The sequence below is a fragment of the Oncorhynchus gorbuscha genome, unplaced genomic scaffold, assembly GCF_021184085.1.
Source record: "Oncorhynchus gorbuscha isolate QuinsamMale2020 ecotype Even-year unplaced genomic scaffold, OgorEven_v1.0 Un_scaffold_333, whole genome shotgun sequence".
In the NCBI taxonomy this organism is placed as follows: Eukaryota; Metazoa; Chordata; class Actinopteri; order Salmoniformes; family Salmonidae; genus Oncorhynchus; species Oncorhynchus gorbuscha.
Genome location: NW_025745189.1, coordinates 835,939 through 862,156, shown reverse-complemented (window position 1 = coordinate 862,156; position 26,218 = coordinate 835,939). Strand labels below are relative to the sequence as shown.

General features: G+C 43.6%; 1 protein-coding gene across 1 annotated transcript in view; it reads right to left on the bottom strand.

Annotated features, from left to right (window-relative positions):
- The window catches only part of iqgap1 (IQ motif containing GTPase activating protein 1), a 59,949-nt gene that overhangs the window by 14,941 nt on the left and 18,790 nt on the right, over positions 1-26,218 (bottom strand). Inside the window, exons 4-22 of the mRNA XM_046333020.1 lie at positions 25,618-25,695; positions 25,194-25,270; positions 23,839-23,906; positions 22,632-22,745; positions 22,279-22,457; positions 21,547-21,634; positions 21,140-21,303; positions 20,700-20,784; positions 16,298-16,461; positions 15,627-15,787; positions 14,437-14,561; positions 13,463-13,626; positions 6,302-6,392; positions 5,321-5,488; positions 4,703-4,845; positions 3,737-3,907; positions 1,548-1,631; positions 1,187-1,258; positions 98-167 (exon numbers count right to left, since the gene is read on the bottom strand). Coding sequence (XP_046188976.1) covers positions 98-167; positions 1,187-1,258; positions 1,548-1,631; positions 3,737-3,907; positions 4,703-4,845; positions 5,321-5,488; positions 6,302-6,392; positions 13,463-13,626; positions 14,437-14,561; positions 15,627-15,787; positions 16,298-16,461; positions 20,700-20,784; positions 21,140-21,303; positions 21,547-21,634; positions 22,279-22,457; positions 22,632-22,745; positions 23,839-23,906; positions 25,194-25,270; positions 25,618-25,695 — 2,266 coding nt within the window. The remainder of the gene's footprint in view (positions 1-97; positions 168-1,186; positions 1,259-1,547; positions 1,632-3,736; positions 3,908-4,702; positions 4,846-5,320; positions 5,489-6,301; positions 6,393-13,462; positions 13,627-14,436; positions 14,562-15,626; positions 15,788-16,297; positions 16,462-20,699; positions 20,785-21,139; positions 21,304-21,546; positions 21,635-22,278; positions 22,458-22,631; positions 22,746-23,838; positions 23,907-25,193; positions 25,271-25,617; positions 25,696-26,218) is intronic.

Below are 26,218 nucleotides of genomic sequence, written 5' to 3'. Positions count from 1 at the left end.
AGCTGGGAGACGAGACTCAGTACGGAGAGAAGATGGTGAAAAGAGACAGCCAGTGGTGGGTGAGGGTTCTAATCATCATCATCATCATCATACTCACTGAGTGTCTTGTAGTCGTCTCTGGCTTTGTTGGCTCTGATGAACGCCTGGATCTTCACCACATCATTGATCTGCCACAACAGAGCAAACAGCAGTCACTTCACTGATCAAGAACATGACTGTGTCCCAAATGGCACCCCATTCCCTTAGAGCTCTGGTCAAATGTAGTACACTATATAGGGAACAGGGTGCCATGTGGGAAGCAGCACTTTTATAAAGAGAAAGATTACATTGGTAATCTGTAGTTAGTCAGGGTACAGAGTTAAGTGAGCCATCTAGCCTAGTAGCCTCATTAAGCTGAAAGGACATTTAAATGTGGGACGAGTGTGTCCCACATGGCACCCAATTTCCTATATAGTACACTACTATGACCAGGGCCCATAGGGCTCTGGTCAAAAGTAGTGCACTATTTGAAAGTAGTGCACTATTTAGAGAATAGGGTGCCATTGGGATTGAGAGAGAAAATGTCAGTGGATGTGTCAGGCGAGGATATAAAGAGTTAGATGTGACGTCATACAGTGAATACAGAAGACTAGAGAACAGACAGCCCTGGGCACACCATATACCACACCATATAACTACAACTCACCTCAATCACATTTATGTAGCGCTTTTCACAAAATTGACAACATGCGTCGCTGTTACCTGGGCTAGAGTCAAGTAGTAGCATAGTAACAAGGCAACATTCCCTGAAAGCAGGAGACCTTGACAGGAACCAGACTCTACAAGCTACTGGACCTTCTAGCTACTTGTCTTTCATCAAAGATTCATACTCATTTTACAGAAATACCCTTTTTTTAATAGTAATTCACCCTCAAACTCAACACTGGACCTGGAAGCCAGTTCCACTGCATTTTTTCATTGTTCCCCTCTAATCAGGGACTGATTTAGACCTGGGACACCAGGAATTAATTATCAGGTAGAACAGAAAATCAGCAGGCTCCAGATCTCGTAAGGTAACAGTTGAATACCCCTAATATATCAAATGGTTAACATTTGTTCAATCTGGGATTCAAACTACCCGCTACTAATAGATTTAAATGACTTGTGTATCTTGTAAAATAAGGGTTAACTAAATACATCAACTCACATGGTCCTTGAAGTGCTTCAGGCGGTCTCTGTACTTCTTGCGAGCTTGGTGCATCCTCACCATCGACTGGATCTAAAGCAATAACTCAACTAGGTCAATACTAAAAAAGATTTGAAATTCACAGAAAACCTCAGACTTAAAGGAAAAGCAGCAACACAGGCTCATGTTCATTAAGGCCCAAAAGAAAAGAAAATGAACTGAAACAGGGAGGGACAACCTGGCCTTGTCCAATAAGAAAAGTACATGTTTATTTTGCAAAGCGTTTAGAACGTTGCATGCCCCAATGAACAGGACCCACCAATCAAGGCCATGTGTTGTTTTATTCTAAAGATGGCTACACATACAGTAGGTGAGACCTTACCTTTACAGCATCCTCACTGTGGTCATTCAGGTATTCCTTCCTCTTTATATAGACCTTCCTCTGCTTGTAGCCTCTAAAATGAGCCTGTAAGATACAGACAAATATACAGGACCAGTGTTAAGAAGCACAAGAGCATTTTTAGGGCCAAATTCACAGACAGTCTGAGTCCTAGACTAAAAATCATGCTCAATGGAGAATCACCATTGAAAGTGCTCTTAGACTAGTCAGAAACTGTCCCTTAAAGTTAAACATGGCAATAAAGTGGGACAATGTTTTCTTTAAAATGTCAGCAGTTCCCACTTGGCCCAAAGCCTTCAGTGTTTGCAGAACTGGGTAGATACTGTTGAAGGCTTAGGACTAAGGGAATGATTTGAGACTGGCTGTGTAGCACTGGGGTTGTGTATGTTCTATCACATCCAGACATTATTTTATTTATTTAACTAGACAAGTCCGTTGAGAACAAATTCTTATTTACAATGACGCTCTAGGAACAGTGGGTTAACTGCCTTATTCAGGGGCAGAACTACAGATTTTAACCTAGTCAGCTTGTCGAATCAGAATTAGTTAGGGAACATTGATAAATAAGATGTTTTATCAACTTTCAGAAATATGCTTATGTGGGAAAGTTACTTGGGCCCCAGAGAGGGGAGAGGTCAGGCTTGTCTTCATATGTGAACTGCTCTTTTAAACCATGTGAGGGGATGATTGAGGGGAAACAATTATCTCTTGGCTCCACAATGTCTGTGTGCTAGTCACTCCCTACTTTTCCCTTTTGGGGGGAGGAGTATGACAGTGTCTGGAACCACTGTATGTGTCCCCTCTGATGTCCAAACTTGTCTTTCATGGTATATGACCTAGAGGCTCACTCCTCTCCGTGAGTTCTCCTGGAGGGATTGTATTTGAGATGGGAGAATCTAGAATTGACAATTGATATGCCATTGGATAAGGTAATGTTTTGGTAATATCAAGAACGAGAAGTAGAACCTCGTCTAAGAGAGCAAACTGAACGATAATTTATAGCTAATGCTGTCTGGCTATGGGATACTCCTCTCTCAAGTAAAAGTCTTCCTTTGTGCAGTTTTCCTAAGACCTGGGGTTCGTCATTGTGAGTTGAGAGGTGGATCTTTGCTATAAAAGATCTGCTGCCATTATGTTGACACTCTGAATTAATTTATTGACACTGAATTGATCTGAGTCAAAGGGCTATGGTGAAGCTCATATAATTAAAAGATTCAGTTTAAAGTATAACTGACTTGTGTGGTTTGTAAACTCTCCTTTCATTTACAAGTCATTTAGCAGATGCTCTTATCCAGAGCGACTTACAAATTGGTGCATTCACCTTATGACATCCAGTGGAACAGTCACTTTACAGTAGTGCATCTAAATCTTAAAGGGGGGTGAGAGGGATTACTTATCCTATCCTAGGTATTCCTTACAGGAAATTACCACGACAAGCTTGGGGATTCCATCCAGCAACTTTTCGGTTAGTAGTCCAAGCTCAACCTGCCGCCCCTGGAGTCCCATAGGCATATAGAATTAAGAGTCCCATAGGCATATAGAATTAGGAGTCCCATAGGCATATAGAATTAGGAGTCCCATAGGCATATAGAATTAGGAGTCCCATAGGCATATAGAATTAGGAGTCCCATAGGCATATAGAATTAGGAGTCCCATAGGCATATAGAATTAGGAGTCCCATAGGCATATAGAATTAGGAGTCCCATAGGCCGGCACACAATTGGCCCAGCGTCAGCCGGGTTTAGGCCATCATTATAAATAAGAATTTGTTCTCAACTGACTTGCCTAGTTAAATAAAGGTCACATTTAAAATATATACATTTTCAAAGTGTGTACTGTGAAATGTGTAATGACTATGGGTGAATCTCAATTTTATTTCCTTGATTGGTCGCGCCCCCTCTCATCCTTCTCAAAGAGTATTGGAGGAGAAGATCCGAGGGGAGGAATCTCAAGTCTTCTGCTCCAATGGACTTTGAGAAGGAGATGAGGAGAAAGGATGTTGAGAAGGAGATGAGGAGAAAGGATGTTGAGAAGGAGATGAGGAGAAAGGATGTTGAGAAGGAGATGAGGAGAAAGGATGTTGAGAAGGAGATGAGGAGAAAGGATGTGAGGAATCAAGGAAATATTGATTCACTCCATGTCCAAAGGGAGGGAAGAGTTTGACCTCTGACCTGTATGGTGGTAATGGCTGGGTCCTGAGATTTCAGGAAGTCTTTTCTCTCCTTCAGGCCTTTCCTCACCAGGTAGCCGCGGCATCCGGCCTGCAGCTTGGCAATCAGGCTCTCATTGGCCAGCCACAGCTGCTCCCGGTTGTAGATGGTGGTCACCCCGGAAACCACAGACTGATTGACAACACAGAGAGCCAGTCACACACAGGCCCACTTACATAATGACATACTATCAACACAGCTTTAGGGGTGGCAGTGGAAGGTGTGTCTGTTTTTAGCAAAAGAGATGGGAGTTAAGTGAGAATGATAAAGGAAAATCTGAAATGGCAAATTCACCTAATCGTACAAATACCAAGAAAGTAGTCTGTATGGACCATGACAGTATTCCGACTTGGGATCCACGCACTCAACTATTCTTTTGGCAAGTCTACTATTGATATTATTGAATGATTTATATTAAGGTCTGAGTTTGCATAATGATCTCAACTATACATTCGCCTGCATGAGCATAAACAATGTAAGACTTTAGGTTGTCCACTTAGCTACGGTGGAGTTTAGCATTAGCATTTCCTTTAAAAACAATGGGAGTGGTAGAAGGAGCGCTGTTAGCATGCTCCACAAAGCTACATCACCACAGTACTGCGGCCTGTTCAGCTGGGTGCAGCATTATAGATCGTCCACATAGAAATGCATTTTGTAGAACAGAAGTCTCATGTAAGAGGGAATCATGCACGTTCTATTCATTACAATTCTATCTGCAAGGTTCTGAAGGTTTCACCTCAATGAATACAGCCAGAGAGGAAGAGGCAAAGCCCTGTATGGTGTAGGGTGAAACTGCCCCTAGACACGGCCAGTCTTACATTTTCCCCACTAATGGTTGACGTTATGATTTGGGCAGGAGGAACTGATCCTAGCTCTGTACACAGGGGAAACTTCACCCCAGGGCTCCCAGTATCCATCTTAGCCTACCTGGATGTCCTCCTTGTTGAGCTGGCTGTTGTTCTGGAGGAAGTCTGCAGGTTCAGTCCAGGAGCCCTCTCCTGTCTTCAGGTTGTAGTAGTAGTTGTGTCCTCCCTTCACCCAGTGCTTCATCCAGTCACTGCCGTTGTCACCTGGAGCATGAACACACAGCGTTATGGACATATTTCTCACCAAGTTATTTACAGACTGTACATCTTGATATATCTGGCTCCATCCATCTGTCAGTCAGGGAACCATGTTTACCTTGTCTGTTGTACTAAAGCAAGTGATCAAGCTCCTTTATATCTGCAGTTCCTGGGTAAGAAACATCTTTTGACTATGAACATTAACTTGCTCTGGCTGATGCCATTTAGTCACATCTACTAATGGAACCTACATGTTCCTGCACCAACTCCATTGTAGAAGAAACTAATTGCAGGTAATGAACACAAAACAATAAAAGTAATGAAAGAAAACTGGCCACATTGTGTGACTGTGGCCCAATGGCACCCAATGCCCTATATAGGGCATATACAGTATATCCCCCCTCCATAGGGGTCTGGTCAATAGTGCACTATGTAGGGAAAAGGGTGCCATTTGGGATGCAGCCATGACCATCCTCCTCACCATCCTGGGTCTTGTCCTGTTTGATCTTGGCCAGGTCATCCTGGTAGTTCTGGACACACTCAGGGGTGACTCCGTAGAGGCCGGCCCCAGGGGAGCGCAGCGCAGCCAGGGTCTTAGACGCCTCGCCACTGTCCACCGCGCTGTTGATGGCCTGGATGGCCTGGGAGACTGACGAAGAAACGAGTCATTTATTTATCAAGGTTTTTTACTTGGTTTTTCAGTATTCCATCATGCTCTACTTACAGGAAATAGCTTGGAACCAAACCGGTGTTCAAATAGTATGTGTTCTTTCAAATACCTTCGCTGTGTTTGATTGAGATTGCCTGACAACGCTGGAAAAATGGAATAGTCCCAAATGTGCTAAGCTTGCCCTTCTGACACGCTGGAAAAATGGAATCGTCCCAAATGTGCTAAGCTTGCCCTTCTGAAACGCTGGAAAAATGGAATCGTCCCAAATGTGCTAAGCTTGCCCTTCTGAAACGCTGGAAAAATGGAATAGTCCCAAATGTGCTAAGCTTGCCCTTCTGAAACGCTGGAAAAATGGAATCGTCCCAAATGTGCTAAGCTTGCCCTTCTGACATGCTGGAAAAATGGAATCGTCCCAAATGTGCTAAGCTTGCCCTTCTGACATGCTGGAAAAATGGAATGGAATGTGCTAAGCTCCCTGGAAAAATGGAATCGTCCCAAATGTGCTAAGCTTGCCCTTCTGAAATGCTGGAAAAATGGAATAGTCCCAAATGTGCTAAGCTTGCCCTTCTGACATGCTGGAAAAATGGAATCGTCCCAAATGTGCTAAGCTTGCCCTTCTGACATGCTGGAAAAATGGAATAGTCCCAAATGTGCTAAGCTTGCGCATATGACACTTCAGGCAGTCAATCAAATGTATTTGAAATAAAACAGATACTATATGTGAACCCAGGTCTGCTTGGAATCCTGAGGAAAAGGTGCTTGTGGGACAGCTAGGGTGTGTACTATTCTTACACTGCAAGGCCTCCTGGGTATCCTTATTGGACATCAGTACGGCATTCTGGATCTCATCCAACCAGAGCACAGCAGAGGGGTCCTCGGTCTCCTGGAAGAACACACAGTGAGGTGGTCAGTCTAACTCCAAAACAGCACACACCCACCCACTGGGTCTGCAGCATATTTACTGCCATTCTACTGAATTACCACTGGAGGGCGATCTCCTCCTGCTGAATGAGAGGACTTGGGTCTAAATGGCATCCAACCACAATGGCATGAGACCACAGGAAAGGGAACTCTATAGACTAGTACAGGGTGTCATGCCCACACAACTTACAACAGAATTCCATATGAAAATCTAGGACATTGGTCATTCCACTTATTTCAACAGAAATCCAATTCAATCTCGGGAGATGGAGAACTGAAGTCACTGGCTGATGTTATAAACCAAACATCTGATAGCATTAAACACCTGCTTAGTGTAAAGGCCTACAGCAGGCAGTGAGAATCTACATCTTTAGTCTGATATCTAAGTTGCAGAAGTATGAAATACCTCTCATATCAGTCCACATTCCTGCAACAGCATTCCCTCCCCGTGTACACCTTTCGTTCCAGTACTCTGCTGCCTGTGACTGGAACGAATTGCGCAAAAAAATAAACAAAAATAAATAAAAAAATTGCTTTTTTCTCACTAAACCAACTTCAAACATCAGCTATCTGAGCGGCTAACCGATCGCTGCAGCTGTACATAATCTATTGGTAAATAGCCCACCCATTCTCACCTACCTCATCCCCATACTGTTTTTATTTATTTACTTTTCTGCTCTTTTGCACACCAATATCTCTACCTGTACATGACCATTTGATCATTTATCACTCCAGTGTTAATCTGCAAAATTGTAATTATTCGCCTACATGCCTTTTGCACACATTGTATATAGACTCCCCTTTTTTTCTACTGTGTTATTGACTTGTTAATTGTTTACTCCATGTGTAACTCTGTGTTGTCTGTTCACACTGCTATGCTTTATTTTGGCCAGGTCGCAGTTGTAAATGAGAACCTGTTCTCAACTAGCCTACCTGGTTAAATAAAGGTGAAATAAAATAAAAAATAAACACTCTTGACCATCATGACAAGTCAATTGGATGAGCATATTAGCTAACTGAAACCATGACATGACAGTTTGTCAAGTCTCTGTGTTTTAAGTACGCAGTAGCACAGACAGCTAGCTAACTCTCCCTCCCTCTGTCTCTCTCTCTCTCTGCTAGCTGGTTTCCGGAGGGAGCGGGGCTAGCCGCTAATAGGCCAACAGGACAGGCCCTCTTTGTGCCTCCCCCACCTACATGCCCCTCCCCCACCTACCTGCAGTGTTTCAGGGGAGGGGGGCTGGGGGAGACCGATACCAAAACTCTAGGTAGGTGTGGTTCCTTGTGCAAGCCAGGTAGGCAGGTAGTGGCTGCACTAGCAACATTCAGGGTGAAGTTGCCCCTAGATGCTGATACAGGGTCAGTTTTGTATTTCTCCCACAAATGGTTAAGGTTAGGATTGGGGTGGGGAAGCAGATCCTAGAGCTCTACCTAAGGGGAACACTGGCTCTCAATCAGTCAGTGGCAGGATAGCTTTATTCACAGTAATTAAGGGGTTAGTGCTAATTCATATTGGTTTGGAAATCAGCCTTGCAGCTGGGGGCAGGTAAGCGATACAGAAAGGGTGTGGTGCCAGAGAGGGGATGGGAGTAGAAGGACACATCTTATTAACTAGGACTCCTGACAAACACACGACAGCTGGGTTGTGTTCATCAGACACCAAACAGAAGAAAACAGACTAAAACAGAGAGGGACTGAAACACTCAATTTGTTACAATATATTTTAAAATGTTTCACTGTGTGCCCTTATGAACCATGATCAGAATAGAGGAAGTGAAAGTCGATAGGGTGGTGTTCTTAGCCAGTGAACCCTCCCTTCATTGCCTCAGTAATGCAGTCTAGTCCCTACATGTCCTTATATAAAGTCTTCCTACAGAGAAGTCCTCTATTCCAGGATGTTGACTGGTATCATCAGTAGTCAGTGGTCACAACACAGCTGGTGAACGTACACACAACACAGCTGGTGAACGTACACACAACACAGCTGGTGAACGTACACACAACACAGCTGGTGAACGTACACACAACACAGCTGGTGAACGTACACACAACACAGCTGGTGAACGTACACACAACACAGCTGGTGAACGTACACACAACACAGCTGGTGAACGTACACACAACACAGCTGGTGAACGTACACACAACACAGCTGGTGAACGTACACACAACACAGCTGGTGAACGTACACACAACACAGCTGGTGAACGTACACACAACACAGCTGGTGAACGTACACACAACACAGCTGGTGAACGTACACACAACATATAAACACAGCGAGTGCACATGCACCCCATGGACACACACACAGTGAGCATGAGTCACACACACAGAGCTGTACATGCTTTAATGATGATGTGAGCGATGAAGCTGGACTCGTACAGAGACTTGTCCACCCACCGTGTTTACTTTGGCCGTCAAGCTGAACCCTCAGACCACAAGACTGAAAAATATCACAGGCTGTACATGGATGTCTGGCAGCACATGAACAATCCCTGATGAAACATCAACGTCTGAGAAAGAAATCTGGGCCGTGTTCAGAAGGCACAACGTGGAGTGAAACAGGGACACACTATCTGAACTTGTCCAATAAGAAACTCTTATTCTTTTTCCAATACAACCAATTTCCTGCGGCGTGCTCTAACGAACAGGGGCCTATAGTCACACACTAGAAACCTACATGTGTATACAAAACTATATCTCAAACCTATTGCTCCATGGTCCACCAAAAGGCTAAAGAATTAATTAGTGAATCATTGCACAAAAGTATAGATCTACAGTAGGTCTAGGATCTGAAATCAGATTCTATGTATTAACCTGAGGCTTGTTAAGGAGGGCGTGATGTTACAGAAAAGAATAGAACAGATACAGCCAGATATGATCTGAAATTTCCACCATAATGAATATACCCCTGTGTTCGTTCTCCTTCAACAGCTCCCATTCCTTCCCATCTGCTACTATCCCCATGTCCCATCAACCCCCTCCACCTGCAGCTGTGGAGCACATGAGCAGCATCAGGCCTTTGAAATCCAGCCGGAACCCCTTGTTTCTAACAACTTCCTGTGTCTGTGCCGCGTGTCTGACTGAGTCATCCAAATCTGAACGCACCGTAGTAGAGTCACTCCTAGAGCAGGACTTTCAGCCATGGATTTGATCCTTTGGAGACGATGAAGATATTTGACCCCTACGTGTGTGGTGTGTGTACACACGGAGTATACCAACCACTAGGAACATATTCCTAATATTGAGTTACACCCCCCTCCTTTTGCCCTCAGAACAGCCTTAATTCACCGGGGCAGGGACTCAAGTGTTCCATGGGGATGCTGGCCCATGTTGACTCCAGTGCTTCTCACAGTTGTGTGAAGTTGCCTGGATGTTCATTAGGTGTCAGACCCTTGTTGATACACATAGGAAACTGTTGAGTGAAAACCGAGCAGCGTTGCAGTTCTTGACACAAACCGGTGCACCAAGCACCAACTACCATACCCTGTTCAAAAGGGACTTAAATATTTTGTCTTGTCCATTCATCCTCTGAATGGCACAGATAAACAAATCATGTCTGAATTGTCTCAAGGCTCAAAAATCCTTTATCCAGTCTCCTCCCCTTCATCTACACTGATTGAAGTGGATTTAACAAGTGACATCAATAAGGGATCACAGCTTTCACCTGGATTCACCTGGCCAGTCTCATGGAAAGAGCAGGTGTCCGTAGTGTTTTGTACACTCAGTGAATGTCTGTCGGTCTTGTCCAAAACAAACCCACCACAAAGGAGAATCCTCCCCTCAGCTATCAGACCCATGGAGGGGCCACGAGAGCCCCAGAGGGCCTAGGTGAAACCAACTAAATGGGTCTACTATGAAAAGTCCCCTTCTGATGTAGTGCTCAGCTTCGTGCCCTTTTAAGGAAGCAGACAGAGTAGTCCTGGCTTGTTATTTCCTATGCCTGTGAAAAAGATCACCAGGGAAATGGCTTGCTTTCTTTACCACTCCCCTCCTCCCTCGCTCTCCTTCCTTCCTTCCCTAAAAGCCTGATTTGGAAAAAGGTCTTGGCAAACAAACGTCACATTGCCACGACGGGAACGCTTGAGATGTGACTGGCCCATTGTTGACAATTAAAACATTCTCCCGCACACTGGCTGTGAGAGTACAAGGGCGGAGGCCAACTTCTATCAGGAAAAACTGAGAAATACACACACTGGACACTTTCTATTTAATGCTTCTGGCCTTAAGTTTTAGCAATGATGAGTCATTCTGGTTAAAAACTTGGACAAGCCAGCTTCTGTGGAAAGTGCAGCTCACTGAGCTAAACTAAAGCTTTGGCCCAATAATTATTTCAGAATTTCCTAATATGTGACTTCTGTGTGGTTCTACATCTACAGTCTTCCCCACAGCAGTTCACATCAACACTTTTGTCTGTGGTAAACCATGGCCCTTACCCTTTTGACCCCACCTGCATCTTCTACAGTCTGGTTTCTGTTTCACCAGCAAACACAACCAAATGTGGGACCAGAGCGGTGACATCATATGGGACCATTACATAGATGTGCACAGACAAGAACAACGACACTCATCACCCCACCCAGGCAAGATAACACAGTTAAGTTAGTCAGAGGCCGTGTGTGTGTGTGTGTGTGTGTGTGTGAGGTCTAATGAGTTTATGACTTGTATCTACACTAATCTACTTCCCAGTAACAAGACTGACAGTCTCGGTCAGCCCGCTTGGCTTTGAATTGGGCTGTACAGTTTGACTGCTGTACATAGACTATTTTAGTCAGTCCTTTTGTTGTTAAGTTGAAAGGAGAACGAAAGAGGGAACGAGATGAAAGAGAAGGAGGGAAAGAGAGAGTTCACTTGCTTTGGCAATATTAATGTTTCACATGCCAATAAAGCCCTTGAATTCCATTCAAATGATAAAGAGAGAAAAGACAGAGGGAAGGAGAGTCAAAAAGAGAGAGAATGAAAATTAAACAAAAGATGGGGGTGCGAGAGACAGGAAGTGAGTGGGAGGGGTAAGCAGGACCAGCCGGGGGAGCAGAAAGCCTGATCACACCATGACATCACTGAGGGGGTTAGTGGGAGTCATGTGGGGATGATGGGGCTGAATCACATGGAGTCAGTCCACTGTCCCTCAGGACATCAGCCAAGAAAACACCACTCAAAAATCATATTTATACACAGACTAACAATTATATTTACGCATGACTACAATAATATTCTGGTTGTTTAGCAGATGTGTATATTAAAAGAAAGTTCAATGTTTACTTATAGTACAGAGCCTGTAGTCCTTAAGGTAGCCCCATCCCACCTCCGACACCAATGTTGCCAATTTTTACACACCATACTTATTAAGCGTAGGTTGGAACAAAGGTTAGGCACTATATTTGAAGGTCTGTCTTAGAGACACACTCAACAATCTATTGAAAAAACACCTGTGAACTAACTGTAGAGGAGCTATATTTGCATACAGTGCCTCGGGTGTTTGTATAATCCGACGTAGCATTGTGCACTCCAACACACCCCTGCCGACCTCGGGACCTATCCATCACCAAGCAAACAGAGAAACTGCTGCTCTACTCAACTGTAAACAAAATTGTTAAATATCTACAGTACCAAATTATCTGCTTCTACTTTGCATATTACATGTAAATAGTTGGGTCAAGTGTGTTTTTGCATCAAACTTTTTCAATTTTCTGTCATTTTAGGTCAAAAAAGCCTATCAAATGAAAACATCTGCAGGGCTAGCTCTATGCTAGTGTAATTCAAGGGCATCCAACACAGATGCTCAAACTCCCATCAGTCAGTAATGCTCTGAAAGCAGACAGACCCCCATCAGTCAGTAATGCTCTGAAACCAGACAGACCCCCATCAGTCAGTAATGCTCTGAAACCAGACAGACCCCCATCAGTCAGTAATGCTCTGAAACCAGACAGACCCCCATCAGTCAGTAATGCTCTGAAACCAGACAGACCCCCATCAGTCAGTAATGCTCTGAAACCAGACAGACCCCCATCAGTCAGTAATGCTCTGAAACCAGACAGACCCCCATCAGTCAGTAATGCTCTGAAACCAGACAGACCCCCATCAGTCAGTAATGCTCTGAAACCAGACAGACCCCATCAGTCAGTAATGCTCTGAAACCAGACAGACCCCCATCAGTCAGTAATGCTCTGAAACCAGACAGACCCCCATCAGTCAGTAATGCTCTGAAACCAGACAGACCCCCATCAGTCAGTAATGCTCTGAAACCAGACAGACCCCCATCAGTCAGTAATGCTCTGAAACCAGACAGACCCCATCAGTCAGTAATGCTCTGAAACCAGACAGACCCCCATCAGTCAGTAATGCTCTGAAACCAGACAGACCCCCATCAGTCAGTAATGCTCTGAAACCAGACAGACCCCCATCAGTCAGTAATGCTCTGAAACCAGACAGACCCCATCAGTCAGTAATGCTCTGAAACCAGACAGACCCCCATCAGTCAGTAATGCTCTGAAACCAGACAGACCCCCATCAGTCAGTAATGCTCTGAAACCAGACAGACCCCCATCAGTCAGTAATGCTCTGAAACCAGACAGACCCCCATCAGTCAGTAATGCTCTGAAACCAGGCAGACCCCCATCAGTCAGTAATGCTCTGAAACCAGACAGACCCCCATCAGTCAGTAATGCTCTGAAACCAGACAGACCCCCATCAGTCAGTAATGCTCTGAAACCAGGCAGACCCCATCAGTCAGTAATGCCCTGAAACCAGACAGACTCCCATCAGTCAGTAATGCCCTGAAACCAGAGACAAGCACAGAAGGAGAAAGTGGAGGAGTCTAACACCTCCACCCAGGTGACTGGTCCAGTTCATTACAATGAGGTGAGAAAGACACTGTCCCAGTAAAGCAGAAAGGAGAGGGTGTGTAATATGTGTTTGTGCTCTACGTAAAGTGTGTTTAAGGTGTGACATGAGTCAAGCAGCTCTGTGCCAAAACACACCCATTTTGTGTGTGTGTGTACACACACACACACATCAATTGGTCCTTACATGTGCCTTCTCCCTGCGGGCCTCAAGCAGTTTGTCGTAGTAGTGCTGGGCGACAGAGGGGTCTACGTCTGTTAGCTTGGCTGCAGAGTGCAGGAGGGCTTCTAGGGTGTTCTGTGGGTCTCCCCCATCCAGAGCTTCGTTGATCTGACCGATGGCCACAATACCTACACACACACAAAGGGTTGATTAAGATAACACATCTTTATTGTTAGCCAAGGACAAATCCTTTGAAGCATTTATGAGCACAAGGGCATATAATACATCACAAGTGACAAACATAAGGATTAGCCTGAGACATAGATATGGGAAGGTAGAAGAAACAATCTGGTATGTTAGACACTTTAAAACCCATATGTTAGCATTGTCCATCTATTAGTGGAAGAGATTTATTTTTGAAAAAGTAATGCTATCTTTTTAAAGATCTTATGACACCCTGTTTCTATGACATTACCATTATGTTCTTTTTCAACTCAGAATTCAGACTGAGGAATGTCCATAGAGTTGCATAGAGGGCACACTTGGCCCAAAGCCTGTTTAGCATGGGCATCACCGTTGAGTGCTTTCACAGCACTGCCAATGTCACACTAGAGGACATTATAAAGATAGAGAAGTACATGAGAGCTCATCTCTCATGGGAATGTCTCAGTTTTTCAAACATGTTGAGGAATACTGAGGTCAAGTGATCTTGAAAAGCCAAATAAATGAAGTGGAGTGACTCATTATCAGTGGTCTCCTCTTTTAGAACTATTTTATGGTTACAAGTCTTGGAAGTAGAGTTCTGCTGTGTGTGTGTGTGTGTGTGTGTGTGTGTGTGTGTGTGTGTGTGTGTGTGTGTGTGTGTGTGTGTGTGTGTGTGTGTGTGTGTGTGTGTGCATGCATTCTGGCAAGTATGTGCATGTGTGTTCCTGCAAGTATGTGCACGTGTGTTTGCGTACATGTTTGTACGTGTGCATGCAAGGGTGTGGTCCACTCACGTTCGTGCTCCTCCTGTATGGTCAAGTTGACCTGGTCAACACAGGCCTGGATGTCGTTCCAGGTCAGATAGTCACTGCCTTCCTCCCTGGCCACTGCCTTCAGCCGCATCAATTCATCCATGTACCTGAGACATCAACACCAGGGTTAATGAGTGCTGATCCTAAATTAATGGGAATTATTGTTACCATCTCATTTCTTCTAATTCAACTGAACCTCATAGTTACAGACTAACCAGTCAACTGAACCTCATAGTTACAGACTAACCAGTCAACTGAACCTCATAGTTACAGACTAACCAGTCAACTGAACCTCATAGTTACAGACTAACCAGTCAACTGAACCTCATAGTTACAGACTAACCAGTCAACTGAACCTCATAGTTACAGACTAACCAGTCAACTGAACCTCATAGTTACAGACTACAGAACTGAACCTCATAGTTACAGACTAACCAGTCAACTGAACCTCATAGTTACAGACTAACCAGTCAACTGAACCTCATAGTTACAGACTAACCAGTCAACTGAACCCTCATAGTTACAGACTAACCAGTCAACTGAACCTCATAGTTACAGACTAACCAGTCAACTGAACCTCATAGTTACAGACTAACCAGTCAACTTAAACCTCATAGTTACAGACTAACCAGTCAACTGAACCTCATAGTTACAGACTAACCAGTCAACTGAACAACATCATTAAACCTCATAGTTACAGACTGAACCAACATTAAACCTCATAGTTACAGACTAACCAGTCAACTGAACCTCATAGTTACAGACTAACCAGTCAACTGAACCTCATAGTTACAGACTAACCAGTCAACTGAACAGACATCATTAAACCTCATAGTTACAGACTAACCAGTCAACTGAACAGACATCAAACCGGGACATTTATTGAGTGCCAGAAAATGAATTACTGTCGATTACAGACGTACATGTTCACTACAACGTAAATGTAGTTGTCATCAGCAACAAAAACATGACAGGCGTTTACAAGATCTGGTTAGACGGGTAGAAAACACATTAATACATCATTTACAGTTTCATATCTCTGAGGTAACTGTAGATGGCGCCCGTCAATCCAAATCTGAGATCGAGGCCTGAAGATGTCTTCAAAGGCATACAGCAGGATCTACACAACTAGTGACAGACAAGTGTCTGTCAAGGTCTGTCTCTGTGCGTACCTCTGTGCGTATTCGTCCTCTACGTTACTGAGTCCAGTAACGGCGCTGGCCAGTTGTCTCCACATGGAATTCCGGTCGCCCACGTCCAACGCCCTATTTATCAACACCACCGACGACAACATCTCCACGGCAACCAGCAGCTCCGGATGGGACAGAGAACCCTTGGGGAACACAACCAGAACGTTCAACTAATCCATACCTCTGATACATTTATCAATATATTGTACTTAAGTCATCAATATAGTTGCCTTCTAATGCACAACCATGTTGAACCCTGTGGATCACTGACAGTTTAGCTAACTAATGTCTTTCTGAAAATATATTTCAAGATTTGTCAATAAGTACAATCATCAATACAGTTGTAATGCCTGACAAAGACCAACTGCGTCTCACATCGATTGAGACAGTGTGTGTGTGCATTAGTGTGTGTGTGCATTAGTGTGTGTGTGCATTAGTGTGTGTGTGCATTAGTGTGTGTGTGCATTAGTGTGTGTGTGTGCATTAGTGGTCCTTCTGTAGCTCAGTTGGTAGAGCATGGCGCTTGTAACGCCAGGGTAGTGGGTTCGATTCCCGGGACCACCCATACGTAGAATGTATGCACACATGACTGTAAGTCGCTTTGGATAAAAGCGTCCGCTAAATGGCATATATTAGTGTGTGTGTGCGCGTACATCCGGGCTCTGCTGCTGCAGGCTGGTCAGCTCTCTCTGATAGAGGTCGGCAGCGCTGGGGTAGACCTCTGGCAGCTGGGCATCAGGGTTCATCAGCTCTGCTGCCGTGTTCTCGGGCACACCCGCTCTGACGGCCGCGTTTATCCTCTCCACAGCCTGCAACACTATATACACACAGAGAGACAGGGTGAGTAACATGATTAAATACACAGAGAGACAGGGTGAGTAACATGATTAAATACACAGAGAGACAGGGTGAGTAACATGATTAAATACACAGAGAGACAGGGTGAGTAACATGATTAATTACACAGAGAGACAGGGTGAGTAACATGATTAAATACACAGAGACAGGGTGAGTAACATGATTAAATACACAGAGACAGGGTGAGTAACATGATTAAATACACAGAGAGACAGGGTGAGGAACATGATTAAAGAGACAGGGTAGAACAACACAGAGACAGGACATGATTAAATACACAGAGCGATACAGGGTGAAGTAACATGATTAAATACACAGAGAGACAGGGTTGAGTAACAGATTAAATAAGTGTAACACAGAGGACAGGGTGAAAAATAAGCCAAAACGTCAACATGATTAAACCAAAGACACAGGGTGAGACACATCAAACCCACAAAGAGAGACTATGAGGGTTAAAAACATGATTAAAAAAGAGAGACAGGGTGAATCAGCATGATTAAATACACAGATGAAACAGGATGTGAGGTACATGATTAAATACACAGAGAGACAGGGTGAGGCCATGATTAAATAACACAGAGAGACAGGGTGAGGAACATGATTAAATAACCCAGAGGACAGTTTCCCCACATGATTAAATTACAACTGAGACAGTGTGAGTAACATGATTAAATACACAGACCTTTACAAACACACTATTTTACATGATTAATTAAAGAGAGACAGGGTGAGGAACATGATTAAATACACACAGAGACAGGGTGAGGAACATGATTAAAACACAGAGTTTTTAGACATAAATGTTTAAATATCACAGAGACAGGGTAAGTAATCATGACCCTTTACACAGAGAGACAGGGTGAAGCAACATGATTGGCAGCAGATTACAGCCTGAGGAACATGATTAAATACACAGAGAGACAGGGTGAGGAACATGATTAAATACTCAGAGACAGGGTCAAGCTCTGTCAAGTTGGATGGGGATCGTCGCTGCACAGCTATTTTCAGGTCTCAGAGATGTTCAGGGTTCAAGTCCGGGCTCTGATTAATGGGCACAGAGAGACAGGGTGAGAACCTGATTAAATACAACCTGAGACAGGGTCTTGAGTGTGCATGATTAATGTCTTGAGGACAGGTGAGTCTTCTTAAGTCTAGGTCCTGAGAGACAGGGTGAAGAACATGATTAAATACAACTGAGACAGGGTGAGGAATTCATGATTAAATACAACAGAGACAGGGTGAGGAACATGATTAAAAACATCAGAGACAGGGTGAGATGCTGATTAATCACATGAGACAGGGGGATGGTGCAATGATTAAATCAACAGAGAGACAGATGTGATGCTTGAACATGATTAAATACAATCTTGAGACAGGGTGAGAATTGTGTTTAAATGATCCAAGAGTCAGGTGTGAGTGCATTTTGGCAGGCTCCAAGCAGGCTGTCATTTGCCTTTTACAGAGACAGTGGTGAGGAACATGACCACTCTACCAAAGGCCTGATTGGTAAAGAGAGCAGAGATGGTTGTTAATCTGAGAGACAGGTTGAGTCCATGATTAATTATCCACAGAGACAGAGCTCATGATTAAATACAGAGAGACAGGGTGAGGAACATGATTAAATACACAGAGAAAGGGTGAGGAACATGATTAATCAGTTTGGCCAGGTGGCCAGCTCTAGGAAGAGTCTTGGTGGTTCCAAACTTCTTCCATTTAAGAATGATGGAGGCCACTGTGTTCTTGTGGACCTTCAAAATGATTGAAGAAATGTTTTGGTACCCTGATACATACACAGATCCTGTGCTTTGAACAATTGTCTCAGAGCTCTAAACAGAAAATTCCTTCGACCTCATGTCATCTGTGGGACCTTATGTAGATAGCTGTGTCCCTTTCCAAATCATGTCCCATCAATAAATTTACAGCAGATGGACTCCAATCAGATGTAGAAACATCAAGGATGATCAATGGAAACAGGATGAATCTGAGCTCAATTTCAAGTCTCATAGCAAAGGGTCTAAATACTTATGTAAATAAGGTGATCTGTTCATTTTTAATACATTTGCAAACATTTAAGCATAAAAAGCACAGGTTTTCATTCTGTCAGCCAGTGATGTGGGTAATGGATTAAATAAAAATCATGCATTTTGTTCTGCTGAGGCCATGGTCCTCATGAGAACATGAACACCAGTTGGTAATGAGTGAGGAAAGGTAAATTAAATCCCTTGAATGGTAGTTTCCCCACCAGTGACAGTTAAGTGATTATCCTGTGTTGTAAAACACAGTTTACATTTATTATTCAGACCTTTACTTTAAACACACTTATTTTACAGCCTTATTTTTAAATGGATTACATACTGTTTTTACAGTGCAGATCTACACAGTGAAGACATCAAAACTATGAAAAACACAAAAGCATGTTTTAAATAAATGTTAAATTTAAAATCATATTTTATATTTCAGATTCTTCAAAGTAGCCTTTACCCTTTGTTGAAGACAACTTTGCAGTCTTGATTCTCTCAGCCCAGCTTAAACAGGTTTTTAGAATATGAGGTAGTCAACTGACGCTGCATTTCAAGTAACAGTTGTGCCTTATTTGGAGAGTTAATTTCTGGAGATCCTTTCAAGCTCTGTAATGCAAGTTGGATGGGGATCAGTTGTGTTGTGACTAGGTTCAGGTCTCTACAGAAGATGTTCGATCGGGTTCAAGTCCATGTTCTGGCTGGGCCAAATAAGCAAGGAAATTGAGACTTTTACTTTAAGCCACATGGTTGTCAATGGCTGTGTGCTGAGGGTCAGAGTTTGTTGGAAAGGTGAGTCTTCTGCCCAGTCTGAGGTCCTGAGCACTCTGGAGAAGACTTTCATCAGGATCTCTGTACTTTGCTCCATTCATCTTTCCCTCGATCCTGATTAGTCTCCCAATCCCTAGCCAGCCTGAAAAACATCCAACAGCTTCCCGATGCAAGTATCACCATGCATTTACAGTTCAGGGATGGATTGCAAAGTTTCCACCAGATGTGATGCCTGATTTAGCCCAAAGAAACCACTACTAAAGGACACCAATTGGTTTCATAGAAGAGAATTGCTTGTTTCATCAAGAAACAGAACAATGGTTATTAGTCCTTTGGGTGCCTTTTTTGGGCTGATAAGTCAGGCTTGTCATTTTTTTCTGAGGAGTGGCTGTCTGGCCACTGTGACCAAAGGCCTGATTGGTAAAGTGCTGCAGAGATGGTTGTCCATCTGGAAGGTTCTCCTATCTCCACAGAGGAGCTCTGTCAGACCATCGGGTTCTTGGTCACCTCCTTAGACCAAAGCCCTTCTCCCCTGATTGATCAGTTTGGCCAGGTGGCCAGCTCATAGGAAGAGTCTTGGTGGTTCCAAACTATTAAGAATGATGGAGGCCACTGTGTTCTTGTGGACCTTCAAAATTTGAAGAAATGTTTTGGTACCCTACCCAGATCCTGTGCTTTGACCTCAATCCTGTCTCAGAGCTCTGGGATGAGTTGGACCTGATGTCATCTGTGGGACCTTATGTAGAAGATTGAAAGAATGTCCCATCAAGTGCTCAAAATGTACTCCTTCAGACTGTGGACTCCAATCAAGTTGAGAGAATCTGTGGGACATCAAGGTGAAATCAAATCAAGGAAACAGGATGGCTAATTGAGAATCTCAATTTGTTTAACAAGTCTCATAGCAAAGGGTCTAAATACTTATGTAAATAAGGTATCTGTTCATTTTTAATACATTTGCAAACATTTCTAAAAAACCTGTTTTCATTCTGTCATTATGGATTGAATGAGTAGGTGTCTTTTGAATGGTACTCAGATAGATAGATATACAATGAGGTTGGAATAATACTGAATATTATGAATAATAATATTATGAATAATACTGTGAATATTATTATGTTCCAAACCTCTTCAACAATAACAGCTAGTTTTCATTTTTCCCCTCCCCACTCAGACCACTCCCATACAGTCTCAATTCTTGCTTGAGAAATGGCTCTTTGCTTAGAAGCTATTTTTTGTTTATTTTTGACAATTCGAATAGAACAGCAAGGCACTTAATTTGTTACCCAACTAAGAAATGATTTTGGAGATACAAGCGTCTGCATTGGACCTTTAAGGTTAGGATTGGGCACATCCTAGTTGTGTACCTAGGGTACACATCACCCCAGACCGAGCAGTGACTGCTGCTTACTTTTCTGGTAGCCTGCTGCAATCCCATTGGCTGCATCTACTCCAGTTTGCAACTCATCTTTAGTCAGCGCCTCTCCTGGAGAATTCTGGGAAAGACAAAGAAAGAGGAACTACTCTAAACAGGGTTGTGGAATATTCAGTTTAATTTTCAACAGTGTAATAAACCTGTGAAGAAGCTCACATCTAAGATATGGGGGAGGTGATCAACATCACATAGAAAATCAACCAGGGTTGTGCTCATTAAGCACCAAAAGGAAGACAACGGACTGAAACAGGGAGCGACTACCTTGTCCAATAAGACATTTTTTTCATTTTCTGTTTCAAAACATTGTCAAATGTCTGTTGCCCTAATGAACACAACCCCGCTGTAAACAATGGTCTTCCAGATCTCCCAACGTGGGATGAATCACAAATAACCTGGAATAATTCCACCTACTGTACCTGTTCTTTGTCCTCGCGGGCCGCCATCAGCTGTTTGAGGTACCAGCCCTTGTTCTGGGCCTGCAGGCGGTGTAGGCCCAAAGCCTGGGAGCGAAGTGCCTCATACAGCCGGTCTTCATCACCACTCAGCAGGGCCTGCTCGGCTGCACTCAGGGAACTGGTCACTGATGGGGGAGGAAAATGTTAGAAAAACCTATTAGAACACTCTGGGATGAAGTTTCCTCTAGGATCAGGTTTTAAAACTGACCCCAGATCAGCTAGAAGCAAAACTCACTTCAGTGAATCAACAAACAATGCAGGGATGTTAGATCTGTGAGTCTGTTGACTACAAACGTAATAAACATATAAAAACACGTCTGCATTCTCATGTGGATTCATCAACATACAGAATAGTGTGTTTTACTCACAGTTGACCTTGTTGACGTTGCCCTGGATCTCAGCCTGTGTGAGGAGCTCTTCATAGACATCTCTCTCTGCGTCAGAGTTCTCCCCCAGCTACAGTAGGAGGGACAGCGCAACAGGAGCAACATCAGGGTAGTGTTCAATAGGCATGAAACGGAACAAAACACTCAGAAACCGGGAGGTACCATCTGAACTTGCTCATCAAGATACATATATTTTAGTTCTGTTGCACATAGAAGCATGGATTTGTGACGTCAACATTGTACATTTAAACCCGTGATCCTGAAGTCTGCTCAATGATAAACAATGTATTGCAGGTTTTTGTCCTAGCTCAGCAGTGAAACAGCTGATTCAGCTAATCAGGGTGTTGACCATCAGATTATTATTTAAAATAGCACTTAGCGGAGGCCAAAACACTACTGTAGTCCAGCTCGCCAGGAGAAATAGAGGGGCACTGCTTTACAGGAACTATACAGCTGGAGAAAGTCAAATACACTTCTAAAAGAAAACACTACTACTACAGCAGCCAATATTGGGGTGGATTCCAATTCAAATCAGTCAAGTCAGAAAGTGGATTCCAATTCAATCAATTCAGACAGTCAACTGAATTACTGAAAACAATTGGAATTTGACTTTCGGTTTACTTTCTGAATTGATAGAATTAGAATTGAAATTGAATTGACTCCCCAACCCTGCCACTCATTCTCTATCCCAGTATTTACAGCAAGCTCTCATACCCGTTTGCGTGAGTTGGCCACCTTCTCAGCCTTGGCACTGTGCAGCATGTCCTGGTAGTGCTGGGCAGAGCAGGTGTTCATCTGAAGCAGCATGGCGTTGGGGTTCTGCATGGCAGCCATGGTGCCCTCGGGAACTCCCTGGTCTATGGCCTCATTGATGGCTATCACTGCTGCATGCACTGGAGCAGAGGAGTTCATTACCAGAAATGTGTGGAATATTTTCAGAAATGGATTTAAAAGGAAAGAGATGTTACATAATATTATACCATAATTTTCAATTTGTTATAAAGAAGTGTTGAACTCAACCAAACAGGCAGTTAGACCCGCCCCTCTGATATCTGATAGGTGCTTACACGCAGCCTCATCCACTGACAGCTCATTGGCCAGGATGCCACCAATCTTGCTGAAGGCAGGCATCTGGATTCCGTACTTCTCCAGTTCACTCTTCATGTTGTTAATCTCCTCCTCTGAGTGGTGGAAAGGAGGGGAAGAGTGAGGTATAAAGGAGGGGAGGGAGAAAGAGTTGGTTAGGCATTAGGTCTATCAACAGTTTGGTGGGAGTACTGAAAGAGGGCAGGGGTTGTTCTGTAAACAATCATGGTACAAAAGGGGAGTGTATTTCTTGCACTTGGAGGGAAATGGTATCAGGCACTGGGGAGTGGGTGTTCCCTGAGCTGTAGGCATCTCTGCATAGCTTGGCTAAGATTGAGGCTGGACAGAGAGCATGGCTAAGACTTAGACTGGAGAGAGAGGAGCATGGCTAAGACAGACTGGACAGAGAACATGGCTAAGACTGAGACTGGAGAGAGAGGAACATGGCTAAGACAGACTGGACAGAGAACATGGCTAAGACTGAGGCTAGAGACAGAGAGAGGAGCTAGAGGCTGGACAGAGAGCATGGCTAAGACTGAGGGTAGAGGCTGGACATATTTTTTAGTGCTGGGTTGGAACCACACTCTACACATACTGGACCACACTGGCTAAAGTACAGTACCCTTCAAACGGTAGATTATAGACAGACTAGAGAGATTCAACTAATTATGTCTTGATGAGTATGCGATTCGGAGAATCAGACTTTTTAGTGCTAGGTTGGAGCCAAACGCTGTACTTAATGGACATAAGTACCCTTCATACTGTAAGTAGTAGGCCAACTGTATATTAGAGGCTAAACAGACAGGAGACGGTGATTGTTCCTGGCCTGAGAGTAATACACATACCCCCTGGTCAGGCGTTTGGCAGACAGATTGTGTTTCCTGTTGCTGCTCTATCACTAATGACTTTCACATTGTTGCTAGCTGCCTGATAAAACCCCTTCCCTGTGGAACTGTAACTTAGGACTGGAGCCAACACTATGCCTGCGTGTCACTTAGAAGACACTATCTAAAGTCACTAACAGTACATGTATCCATGTTTAGTATTTGAGCAACTGAACCACATATCATGTTTAACATCATATGTTAGTCGTGTTAACCGTTTGACTTTAAAACAAAAAAATTAACAATGACAAACTGAATGAGTTGAGTGAAAGAAAATGGAACACTGTGGTATTGGGACACTCACCTGTGAAGTCCACCTTGCCATACAGGTCCTGGATCTGAGGGGCTAGACCCAGCTTGAACAGGTACAAACTGTGTGGGGGAAAGAGAGATAAACATGTTGTTGGAGCTGTGTTCTGGCATGTGTGTGGCACCAGGGGAGTGGGCCAGAAGGAATTGTAGTCAACAAACAGCCATTCATCTAGTGTGGACTGGAGCTGGGGGTTATATACACACACACACACACACACCCCCTCCTACCCCCCTCTGCCACCCAGTCCTGTAGTGTTGACTTCCTGACTCTAAAAGCCAAGGACCCTTTCCAAATGGCACCCTGTTCCCTATATTGTGCACTACAAAGGAAATATGGTGCAATCTGGGACATGGATCAGTAGATGTACAGCCTCTGGACGGAACAGGCTCAGCATCCATTTTACATGCAGCCGGAATGTTCTATTAACACAGACTTAGTGTCCCAAATGGCACCCTATTCCCTATTTAGTACACTACTTCTGACCAGGGCCAATAGGGCTCTGGTGAAAAGTAGTGCACTTTATAGGGAACTGGGTGCCGTTTGGGACGTGAACTGCCATCGCAAGGCTGAGGCGGTTGGAGTTTCTCCTTGGTGCCGAAAACCTCACCAGTCCAAAATCGTACCATTCACCTCATAAACGTGTCAGGTTTCCAAAAACCAAGTTCTGAGAGTAAACATGCACAAATCCAGTCTACGTTTTCAACTTCACATACAGGCAGTATTGAGTAGGACATAGCAAAGCAGAAAATGTTGAACATTTCACTGAGATAAAATATTACGATAGACAATTTGTCTATTGTGACTTTTCTGTGAGAGTTCAGGTAGCACTGTGAGAGGAAGATCAGGGTTTAATATCATTTTAAACCTCTTAAGGATGTACGGGATCGGTGTCCCTATACCGGGACGGTTGTTGCTAAAGTGCGTTAATATCACTAGAATGACATTATTAGCAACATTTCCAGGACATAGACGTGTTTTACACGGACAGAAAGCTTAAATTCATGTTAAACTGCACTGTCCAATTTACAGTAGCCATTATAGTGAAAGAAATAGCATGATATGGTTTGAGAGCACAACAACAAACTGATCACTTATCAACTGGTTTGATACATTCATCTCTGAAGGTAAATAACATGCACTCAGTAATCTTGCTCTGATTTGTCATCCTGAGGGTCCCAAAGATAAAATGGAACATAATGTATTTTATCAAACAAAACTTTGATATTCAGATGTAGGAACTGGGTTCTAGTTTGAACCACTGCTATCTCTGATTTGTGATGAAAGGTTTTTCTAGAGTATTCAGAAAATCTATACAAATTTAAAATTCATTGTGTGTGTGTGTGTACCTGAGAGCATGTATGCAGTAGATGCAGCGCGGCATGTTCTTCCTATCATAGATGTCTGTAGTCTCTGGATAGAAGATCTGAGGACAGATGGACATCTTCATTAGGCACAAAACATGCTAAAACGCTAGGAAATTAATGACATATTACCTGGACTTGTCCAATAAGAATGTGAATGTTTCAAAAACATTCTTCCGTTTGTTCCTATTGAACGTGACCCAGGGCATAGGGTTCAGAAGTCTGGGAGTGGGATCCAGGCAACCCCCGGCTTGTTACACAGGGGTGGTACAGGGAAAATACCCTTCCCTGGTATTGAGAATACAGTGACTGCTATGTCTGTGTGTGTGTGTGTGTGTGTGTGTGTGTGTGTGTGTGTGTGTGTGTGTGTGTGTGTGTGTGTGTGTGTGTGTGTGTGCCCATCACTCACCTTTGGCAGACCCTTCTCTGTCATGGCGTTTAGCCACTGGATGACATTGTCTGTATGTCTAAAATGAAGCCCAGTGGCCTGCAGGAATGAAACCCAAAACATAGTGAGTTACAATGTGACACACACAAACAAGCCATTACAGTTATAGTAATACACACATGATTCATTCCTTCCCCATTGAGTAAATCAAGCCCGACTCAGACAGTGAGTCACAGTAACCTGGGGTCCTATTCAACTAAAACATTTCCAAGGTAAGACTGGAGATGGGGGATTTCTTGGGCGCATTCTTGCAGTGTAATAACAATGTCTATTTTTGGTTATTTAACTTAAGTCAAACTGTGTTGATAGAATAGGACCATTGATGCATGTCTGTTCCTCGGGGCATTGATAGGTGCTCCGGAGTGAAGTTTTCCCTAGAAACAGACCTCCCCCAATCATAAACTAGACTATTATTGGTGAAAAATGCTAAATTGACCCCAGATCAGTGTCTAGGTGCAACTTGCAACACCTTGATGGATAGTCCGGTGTGAGTTTGGCGGGTTGGGCAAAAGGGAGTTTGTCTCCTCTGGTAACTGAATGAATATAAGAACATCTTTGTCCC